General features: G+C 45.1%; 1 protein-coding gene across 1 annotated transcript; it reads left to right on the plus strand.

Annotated features, from left to right (window-relative positions):
• Positions 1 to 2,549: 2,549 nt before the first annotated feature.
• LOC110324577 (acyl-coenzyme A thioesterase 3-like) lies at positions 2,550 to 7,964 on the plus strand. Its single transcript, XM_021202249.2, is given in 4 exon segments — positions 2,550 to 2,683; positions 2,686 to 3,069; positions 5,294 to 5,496; positions 6,783 to 7,964. Coding segments are annotated over 4 exon segments (1,290 nt in total). The 5' UTR covers positions 2,550 to 2,586; the 3' UTR covers positions 7,389 to 7,964.
• Positions 7,965 to 11,193: the final 3,229 nt, after the last annotated feature.

Genomic DNA, 11,193 nt, shown 5'->3' on the forward strand with positions numbered 1-11,193 from the left:
GGACCTTCGGTAGAGCAGTCAGGTGCTCTTCCCCACTGAGCCATCTCACCAGCCCGTGTGAGGGCTTTTAAAGAGCCATTTTCAGCATACAGAGCACAAGCCAGGCTAACACATGCTATCTACCTCAGAGCCTCCTCCTCTACAAAGCACCAAAAGATAGGATAAAACCCAGCTCCAAAAGTGACTAAACTACCATAGAGGAATCTGAACCTCTAGTTTTGAAAAAATGTCTACAGCTACACAAATCTCCAAAACCAGCAGAGATGCTTATACATCTCATGAGCTTCCCCTAACACTGAAATCTCACTCACCAGGGACCAAATACAAAAATTCGGAAGCTGACACGGGGCTATTGACCATGAGATATATTTGAAATTAACTTACCAAGAATGGAAGTGCAGGAGCGTCCCTGTGAGTGCAACCAGAGCTGTGACAATGGGGAGTGGGGGTGGGGTGGGGTGGGGTGGGGGTGGGGGGATGTCTCCCTGATCTGTCAGAAACTTGAAGAATGAAATTCACTGACAAAGCTTGAGGAATAATTTTATTACTACAGGCAGAAAGCTTACAGAATAAAGATGAAATACAGCAGAAAGCAGAATTCCGGAGATGTCCCCAAGAGAAGAAAATCAAATTCTTTGAGCTTATCTAGGGACTTCTTATAGGACTTGACACAGACAGTGGACCAACACTGAGGTAGATTATCTGAGTAGGGGCAGTCGAACATAGGAAGGCACATAGTCTATGCACAGTCTCCTGGTCCAATCAGGGAGCTCAAAGGCTGTTCATGCACTGCTTGCCTGGTTAGGACTGTGACAAAGACCAGCTTCGGGAACACCTTAAAGAGACAAATGGACTTCCGCTCTGGTGGCAAGTAGCAAAGCTTTACTGATTTTTTTTAGTTTATAAACATGGGGTATGACTTTGCAACTTTTGCTCAAAAACAACACCTTTACTCAGTTAGACTTAACACACAATATTATTATACTTTGATTCGTTTTCTCATAATAAGAACTTCTTCAGAAGTAGGGACTGTTTATCAGCAATCCCAAGGACATCCTCCTCTCAGGCAGATGTTAACTCTTAACTAGGAACAAGGAAAAACACCGGCTCACAGAAAGTTATGTTAGGACATCCCTCCCTTCTAGGAGAGCCGGCCCCTGAACTTTCCCCTAGTTGACTGCTCTGACCCTTTCAGGCCAGAACCAAAAGTAAGCCATTGTTCTCCTCAGGACTGGTTGAAGCCCTTCTCCGTCCATCTCTGACTTCTGCCATTATTAGCTCTTGACCTTGTCTGCCTGTTGGTAATTAGTCCTGGCCAGTATTGCACTACTCCAACCTTGCAAGGTCTGGCTAGTCTTAGAGCTTTGTGGGGTCAGCTAGCCATGTAACTTAAGCTCTCTTTGGTTCTGCCTTACCTCATCAGCTCGTAGCTTGACCACAGGCCTTTTCCCTTTACTGTCTATGGAAAGTTAACAGTTATCACAGCTACCAAGACATAGCTGTGGTTTTTCTTGGTTACCTCATATTTAGCTTAGAGTAGGTACAGTCTGGGAGAGGATTAGGTCATGGGTTTTTTGGGGTTTTGGTTTTTCTTTTGTTGTTGTTTTTTTTTTTTTTTTTTTTTTAGAAGCCGCCCTTAAAATTTAGTCAGCTACAATGAGTTCCATTAGAAGCAAGACTCTACTAATGAGCCACAACACCTTGTTTGTCTTCCTTGAGGAAGGAGCTTCAGGGAAGCCAGTCTACCTGCCAACCCTGGCCCAGCTTAGCTGTCTCACGCCCAGCTACAAGCCCTTTTTTCCCTCTATTCCCAACCCTAACACGCCAGGTCTCTGTTTCTACAGAGCAGCTGCCCTTGCTTTTGTAACAAGTCTATTTACAAAAACCTTTCAAATAACCCAGTTTGCTTGAACTTCCAGCTGAGCTGGAAAGCACCAACTCCCTGCTTGGTATTAGCTTAGTTTTAACGAGTTAAGCCCATTGACTCATGCTAGCAAAACTTCTCAGTTCAGGACAGTTTATTACTTATTTTGATAAGGAACTGGAAGAATGCAGAGTGATGGTGCAGGCCCGCGATTCCCAACATTTGGAAGGTGGAGGCAGGAATTTCAGGCCATCCTCAGCTACATAGCAAATTCAAGGTCAACTTGAGCTAGATGAAACCCTACCTCAAAACGACCACCGCTGCCACCATCACCACTACCTGGAATGTAATTAAGGAGCAGAATCAGTCTGGTTTCAGCAGAAGTGGCTCCAGGTTCCAAGAAAACTAGAGAGAGGCTTGGAAGGGGCGTAGAGTAAGGGAATAAGGGCTTGTTGGGCATGGATCACTAGAATTACAGTTCCCTGATATGCTTTGGTACAATCGGATTTTTGTAACGATATCTTTTCCAATCTTTCTTTTACACACGATTTCAACACGTACCAAGTAGTAAAACAAGATTAATCATTATGCATCTCCCCTACTTAACAAAGCTAGAGGGCTTAGCACAGAGGCCTCCTCCAAGAGAACCCGGAACAGTTTAAGCTGTAACAGCAAGTCCAGGGAGGCCTAAAAGCCACAAGCCAGAGCCACAATCAGAACCAATGCACGCATTTACCACCCAGAACCGGAACTGGATGGCACCTATGGTGATCCTGGAGCCCGCGGATGGTTGCCTTTGTGACCAGCCCGTGCACATCGCACCCTGGCCCCCGAGCAGCCCGTCACGCTGCGCTCTGCCCTGCAGGACGAGAAGGGCGCGCTCTTCCGAGCCCACGCGCGCTACCGTGCCGACAACCACGGCGAGCTGGACCTGGCGCGCGCGCCCGCGCTGGGCGGCAGCTTCTCGGGGATCGAGCCCATGGGGCTGCTCTGGGCCATGGAGCCCGATCGGCCTTTCTGGCGCTTGGTCAAGCGCGACGTGCAGACGCCCTTCGTGGTGGAGCTGGAGGTGCTGGACGGACACGAGCCCGACGGCGGGCGGCTGCTGGCACGGGTGGTGCACGAGCGTCACTTAATGGCTCGCGGGGTGCGGCGCGTGCCCGTGCGTGAGGGTCGGGTGCGCGCCTCGCTCTTCTTGCCCCCAGGTGAGCAGCCCTCCCTCCTGTGCTTTGCAGCCCGGGATGCTTCAGGGGAGCAGCGCAAGAGTCCCTTCTTCCCTGTCTCCTACTCTTTTCACGGGGCTCCCTGGAAAAGCCTTAAGGACTTGGGTTCAAGGCTAGGTGAGTCGTGTCCTGAACTGAATGAAAGTCACCGCAGGAGCTTAGGAAAGTAGAAATCTGCACTTTGATAATAAAACCTATGGGTGGTTGTGCAAGGGTTCTCAGTCGACATCTGTTGCTCTAGAACAACCCTTCAAGCAAAATAGGCCAGTGCAAGCACTGGGGAACTTTCTGATTTGCAGGGCTTTAGCGCCGCCCAGAATCTGGAATCTTAAAGTGCCTGTGTGGAGTGTCAGAGAGTTTTGTTTCTTAGATGATTTTGATGTAACTCTTTCCCAGGGTAAAAGAGCCACAGCTTTGAGAAGGACTTAAGTGCAGAGAATCTCAGAGTGCTGTCCCAGGGGATTTGGTCAATTGTTTCATGTCCCTTTAAAATGCCAACAGAAATGGCAGTTTAGTGAGGGTCTGAGGATTAAGGAAGTGGTACTTATAGAATAGGTAAAATGTAGTTTCGAAAGTTTGACTGCCTTCATATAGCTCTAGGGTAGGGAAGTAATGTGGAAAACTGAGAACGTGGTTCTTTGGTTAAAAACTTTAAAATCCTTTGATGTGTTTGCTTGTTTACATATTTAAATAGCAACAAGCAAAGAAATCAAGAACTCAAAAGTTTTCCATAATAAAAAGTCTCTCTTCCGTGGGAAGTTATTATTACAGGCCTCATGGGCAACTGTGTTTCCTTCCAGTTTTTAGTCTAAAGGCCTAATTTGCCTCCCAATCAGAACACTATTTTTTTTTAAAGATCTGTTTATTTTATGTATGTGAGTACACTGTAGCTGTCTTCAGACACACCAGAAGAGGGCGTCAGATCCAATTACAGATTGCTGTGAGCCATCATGTGATTTCTGGGAATTGAAATCAGGACCTCTGGAAGAGCAGTCAGTGTAACCTCTTCGGCATCTCTCCAGCCCCTCCAGGACACTATTTTTAAAGTTCAGATTTTCCTAAGGACTCTGTAATGCTTCATTTACAAACCATTGTCTTGTTCATTACAGTTTGAAACCTGCTGGGCAGTCCTCATTCTCCTCCCTGCCCCCCAGCCCCTGAGAACTGGGGTTCCTTTCCGAGCATCTTCTGTAAGCCCCTGGATCCAGCTTCACTTGTTTGGTTGTTTTTTTTTTATTTTTATTTTTATTTTTTTTTCAAGACAGGGTTTCTCTGCATAGCCCTGGCTGTCCTAGAACTCAAAATATAGACCAGGCTGGCCTCCAACTCAGAGATCTGCCTGCCTCTGCCTCCCGAATGCTGGAATTAAAAAGCATGCCCTACCACCCGATTCCAAAAGCTTCACTATTAAAAGCTGCTAGAACACTCTTTTGATGTAGCAGGACCACCTCCAGGATACTCTCATGCTCAAATTCTGAGTGTGTTTGTGGTATCTAAGAAAACAACTCAGATGCCCAGGAGAGAATGAAGTGTTTCTATCTATAGCCAGCTTTCCAGACACTCTGAGACCATCAAAAATGAGGTGAATCCAAGGATGGGTTGGTGTGCAGGATATATTGGTGTGTGAAAGAAGAAAAAAATCAGGAATGTGAGTAAGAGTCAGTGTTCCGAGATCAATAGTTTGTATTTATAAACAATATAAGTAACCTGGGCATGTAATTGGCACATAGAGTCCTAGCTCCTGGACTTTACAGAATTTATCAGCACTGTAATATAAAGAAGAAAGGCATCGACTTCAAGGATCAGTAAATAACGATGTATTCCTCGGTGTGTGACCCAGGATACAGAGCACACCATCCAGGTAGAAATAAAAACAACCATCTGGAGTCTTCAAAGTTAACAGGTTACTACATTTAACTTAGTTAGTCAAGTGCTTCTCTAGCATACAGGAGTCCCTTCGTTCAATCCCAGCAATGGGGAAGTAGAGGCAGGAAGGACAAGGTTATGGAGACCAGCCTGGGCTACATGAGACTAGATCTCCAGGAAGACACCACCCAACAAAGCTCAATTTTAAAAACAGAAAGAAACTGGGATGTTCCACATCTTTCTTCCTGCCCCCTTTCATTAAAGAATAAGATACCAAGGCATTTGGAAACTAAGTCTGAAAGAGAGTGGTAGGTTTTTTCTTTCTTTCTTTCTCTCCAAGGAATTGGACCCTTTCCTGGGATCATAGACCTTTTTGGAGTTGGAGGAGGCCTTCTGGAGTATCGGGCGAGCCTGCTGGCTGGGAAGGGCTTTGCTGTCATGGCTCTGGCTTATTACAACTACGACGACCTCCCTAAGGACATAGAGATTATCCACCTGGAGTACTTTGAGGAAGCTGTGACCTACCTGCTCAGTCACCCCCAGGTTAGCTGTTACAGTATTTTGGGTTAGCTCATGGGGTCCTAAATGCCTCGAGCCAAAGTTGGATCTGCAACCTAGTTAGCTTGAGGGTTTATAATAATATTTAGTCTTTTCCAAATCTACAGAGCAAAAATTACTTAACTGGGATCATCTCAGGGGCATGAGAAGGTTGATACTTAGAAGTTTGAATTGCTTATAAGGTGACCAGCCATCCCAGGTTGCCGAGAGGAGAGTGTTTCTTCCTGCATTGTCCATTTCCTGCCCAAACTGAGGTAGCCAAGACGAGTCATAGACATTCATCTCGTTAGCCATGTCATGGTCTTGTGTCTGTGACTTCGTGTCTACCCTCCAGCTTTGTTACAAGCATTAAAGGACTCATGTTAGACTACGCCTGGCATTTCCTGATAAGCTTGTAGTCACCCATTCAGCAAATACTAGAGGTTGAAGACACAGCATGGCCAGAGGACAAGGTCATGTCTACACATGAGCATAGACACAGCGGGGGCACAGTGAAGGGAGGCTAGAGAAAACATGATGACAAGATTCTGTGTTCACAAAAGTAGCAGAAGTGATGGGGAAGTCACTCAAGCAAGATAACGGGGGGGGGGGGGACCTCATTCCGGAGACAAACATTACCTGCTGTTAACGGTCTAGATCAGCCTAGCAGTTACGACTTTGTAAACATTTCAGTACCCATTACCACTTACATCCTAGGAAGAAAGTAAACACAGGAAGAGATGAAGAGTGAGCCGGAATCTTCCCGGGTGGCTACTCATAGGTAGCTGATTATGATATTGTAAAGCACAGAGACACAATGTCTGCAAGGCAGCTACTTAATTACCGCAAATGCTCTTTGGAGGAAAAACTATTACTTTTTAGGAAGAAAACATTTTCTTTGAAGAGTAGGCTCTTCCTCAGTGTGTCTGTGTGCACCTTGTCACCTTACATGCGGAGTGTCACCTGGGTTGGATTTCATACTTCTCCGGTTCCATGAACTTCTGTCCAGTGCTGGGCAGTGCTGTATCAGGGGGTTCAGGCTAAATAGTGAACTGCTTCTCGGCTTGTTTGAATGTTGCTTATGGCGCCGCCATGTTCAGGGTTTGACTGTGATGTCTCATGGGAGTGGCTGGCAGGCTGAGCTTGGCCCACTCACCCTACCAAAGCCAGGATGGTATAGAGTTAGGCTCAGGCTCAGGGCCACCCGATCCATGTCCAGAAGTGGGCACCCTTCACCGTGCTACCTCTAGTGTGAGCTCATATTTCTTCTTTTCTGAATGTATCTTTCTCAGGTAACAGGTTCAGGAGTTGGGGTCCTTGGCATTTCCAAAGGGGGTGAACTTGGCTTTGCCATGGCCTCCTTCCTGAAAAACATCACAGCCACTGTCATCATCAATGGCTCTATATCCAACGTCGGCGGAACCTTACGGTACAAGGATGAGACCGTGCTCTCAGTGGGCATAAACACCGAGCGAGTCAAGAGAACCAAAGATGGCCTCAAAGACATTGTGGATGCTCTAAACAATCCTTTGGAAGGAGCTGACCAGAAGAGCTTGATTCCTGTGGAAAGGTCTGACACAGCCTTCCTGTTCCTCATAGGTCTGGACGACCACAACTGGAAGAGCGAGTTCTATGCCAGAGAGGCCTCCAAACGCCTGCAGGCCCATGGGAAGGAGAAGCCCCACATCATCTGCTACCCAGAGACAGGCCACTATATTGAGCCTCCTTACTTCCCACTGTGTAAGGCATCCCTGCACAGCCTGGTGGGTGGTCCTGTCATCTGGGGAGGGGAGCCCAGGGCTCATGCCATGGCCCAGGTGGACGCCTGGCAGCAGCTCCAGACTTTTTTCCACAATCATTTGAATGGTGAAAAGAAGACAATCCCAGCAAAACTGTGATTTTTTTTTTTTAATTTAAGTTTTATTTAAGATCTCCGATGCTTCTCTCTCCTGGGGAAGCCTCCGCTGTGTGTGTGTGTTTCTCTTTTACATCAATGTAGAGTCTTCCCCCTCCTCCAATTTTTTTTTTTTCAGCTGCAGGCCTTATTTATAAGTCTTGGAGGGGAGTGATCATACAGACAACATAAGGCATTGCAGAAACTGACATTTTACGGAAGCTCAGCCTCCCGGTGAGCTGTAGTGCTGAAAGACCAAGTCATTGTTACTTCCCTGGAGCTCAAGGATTACTTGCTAAATTGCTGATTAAAAACAAACAAATGATTACCCGCTGTTTAGACAAACATGACAGGAACTGAAAAGATGGCTCAGAAGTTAAGGGCACACACTGCTCCTATAGGACCCAAGTTTGGGTCCAGGTACCAGAACAACTGACTGTAACTCCAGCTCTGAGGGATGCAAAGCTCTCGTCTGATATCCTTGGGCACACACTCAAGCACACACGCACAAGCACACATGAATAAAAATACATGGTTTGAAAGAGTAAACATCTGCGTGGTGGTGACACACACCTTTCATCCCAGCACTGGGGCTGGGCGTGGGAGGATGGGAGTGGGGAGTGGGGACAGAGGCAGTCGGATCTCTGCAAGTTGGTATTAAAATTTGACCATATGAAGACATAACCTCCACTCCTCCCATTTTGTTAGAAATATAATGGATTCAATTGTCTTTTTATAAACTGGTAATTTTATTAACCTTGGCTCATGATTAAATTTCGAAATGAAAGCCATACCATCGTGATACTGTGTATTTATGTGTGGTACTGTTCACTTGGGGTATTTTGGTTGTATCTTCATGTCAAAAATTCCCCAAGAAGGGCAGGAGAGAGCTCAGTGGTTAAGAGCACCGGCTGCTCTTCCAGAGGACCCAAGTTCAATTCCCCCCCTCCCCCCCCCATCAACTTGGCAGCTCACCACCAGTCTGGAGCCACAGTCCCAAGGTATCTGCTGCCCTCTTCTGGCCTCTGTGGTCTCTGCAGGCATGTGGTACACAGACCCACAAGAAGGCAAAACACCAATACACACAAAATAAAATAAACACTCTTTAAGAATTCCATAAGAACTTCTATTTATAACTAAATGATCACTCACAGAAATTAAAATTGTTAAGATTATAGCAATTATGGGGCTGGCGAGATGGCTCAGCGGTTAAGAGCACTGACTGTTCTTCTGAAGGTCCAATCCCAGCAACCACATGGTGGTTCACAAACACCCATAATGAGATCTGACGTCTTCTTCTGGTATGGCTGAAGACAGCTACTGTGTACTTAGATATAATAATAAATAAATGTTTAAAAAAAGATTATAGCAATTAACCCCAAATTATTTCTAGTTCACATGAATTAAGTAAATTTTTGCTACCTGAGCTGATTTTAAATCTGTTAACAAACAAAAATGAAGATGTCTTTATTATTGATGGCAAATACATTTTCCTGGGTTTGCTGTCCAGACGGGATTATATTCTAGCAAATTCTGGAACAATACCATATCCATTGTTCCTGCTTCTCAACTACAGTAATTTAACTTACAGGTTTGTTTGTGTGTTTGTTGTTTTTTTACCTTGACAGTGAAAAGCTTGAGAGAATGACCACAGTTGCCTAATATTGCAATTGTCTTTAGATGAAGATAAAGTTGTTTAAAAGAAACACATTAGGGAAACATACATTAGCAAAATGTTTATAGAGCCGGGCGTGGTGGTACACGCCTTTAATCCCAGCACTCAGGAGGCAGAGGCAGGCAGATTTCTGAGTTCGAGGCCAGCCTGGTCTACAGAATGAGTTCCAGGGCTACACAGAGAAACCCTGTCTCGAAAAACCAAAAAAAAAAAAAAAGTTTATAAATGAACTGATTGTCTTTTTATAAAATGATGAATTATGTTAAGTGATGTATAAAATCTGAGTTATTTTAAAGTATGTTATAATGCTGAGTCATCACTTGCTAAACATAAATTCAAATATCCCTGCTTTCTTAAACGTGATATGAAACATAGTCGTAGCTGATTATATTAACAAATATCTTCTACACTTAAACTTTTTTTGTATAAGAAAACATACAAGTGGCAGGAGAGATGGCTTAGAGGTTAAGAGCACTGACAGCTCTTCCAGAGGTCCTGAGTTCAATTCCCAGTGGCCACATGGGATCTGATGCCTTCTTCTGGTGTGTCTGAAGACAGTGACAGTGTACTCACAGACATAAAAGTAAATAAATCTTAAAAAAAAAAAAAAAAGAAAGAAAAAAGAAAGCATATGAGTCCAGAAACCAAGAAATATGTATCATTATTTGTTGTGATTATTTCTCCCTGGGTCTTTATGGAAATGTAAGGTACTAAGGAACAAAGAGATGGCTCAGTGGTTAGGAGCACTGAATGCTCCTCTGAGGGCTCCAGTCCAACTCCCAGCACCCACAGAGCAGCTCATGACTGTCTGCAACTCCAGTTCCAGGGAACCTGATGCCCTCTTCTGGCCTTCGTAGGCACCAGGTGTGCACACAGTACACAAACATACATGCAGGTAAAACACACACACACACACACACTTTTTAAATTTAACTTTATTTTATATGTATTGGTGTGGGGGTGTCAGATCCCCTGGCACTGGAGTTACAGACATTGTCAAATGTGTGTTGGGAATTGAACCCGGATCCTCTGGAAGAACAGCCAGTGCTCTTAAGCATTGAGACATCTCTCCAGGCCTCTTACATATTTTTTTTTAAAAGATACTTAGAGTTAACAATTCTGATAAATATATAATTCCAAATAAAGAAATAAAAGTACGCCAGGCAGTGGTGGCACACGCCTTTAATCCTAGCACTTGGGAGGCAGAGGTAGGTGAATTCTGAGTTTGAGGCCAGCCTGGTCTATCTACATCATGAGTTCCAGGACAGCCAGGGCTGCACAGTGAAACCCTGTCTCGAAAAAAAAAAAAAAAAAAAAAAGAAAGAAAAGAAAAGAAAAGAAAAAAGAAAAAAAAGAAATAAAAGTACATTTTTTGATGAAAAAATATGACATCTGTTCTTTCTACCCTTCGAGAGTTGCTGCCATGTCGAGGTGAATAATTTTCCATACATAACGACCTCCCTAGAAGGAGCAATGCTCATTTCTAGAACCTGGATGGTGACTACGGTACAAACCTACTTACAGAAGCCAAGGAGCAAGGGGCTGAGGAACGAATCTGGGTCCTGAGTTTAGAGCAAGAACAGTGCCCAGATCCCCGTGGCTGGCAGAAACTGGTCCACCTCAGTGAGGACAAAACTGCCCAGGTATACAGGAATAAGCATCCTGGGAGCCCGCAGCAGGCATGGCACCGTGCAGAAGAATGGCATGAACTGTGAGCCCCGTGTGATCAGCGTCCTGCCAGGAGGGGCTACATGGTGCCTGTGGCCACTCCTGCCCAGGGAGGAGACAGTGCCAGGAAGTCGCCTTCCCACATGGAGATGATGCTCTTTAACTGAGAAAATGCGCAATTTTGTCTGTTTTGTTAAAAAACAGTTCCAAAACATAGGTCAGAGAGATAGCTCAGAGGGTAAAACTCCGTCCCCAGGAGAGGACCTACACGGTAGACGGTGAGAAGTCACTCCCCAGCAGAGGACCTACGCGGTAGACGGCAAGAAATCACTCCCCAAAGTTATCTTCTGACCACTACACATACATCACATACATCACAGCAAACAAATACCGAAAGCAAGCAAGCATGCATGCACACCATGCATTAAGTACATGCACTGTTTAAGGTTTTGTGTTTTTTTTTTTT

This window comes from Mus pahari, chromosome 7 (genome assembly GCF_900095145.1).
Source record: "Mus pahari chromosome 7, PAHARI_EIJ_v1.1, whole genome shotgun sequence".
Classification (NCBI taxonomy): Eukaryota; Metazoa; Chordata; class Mammalia; order Rodentia; family Muridae; genus Mus; species Mus pahari.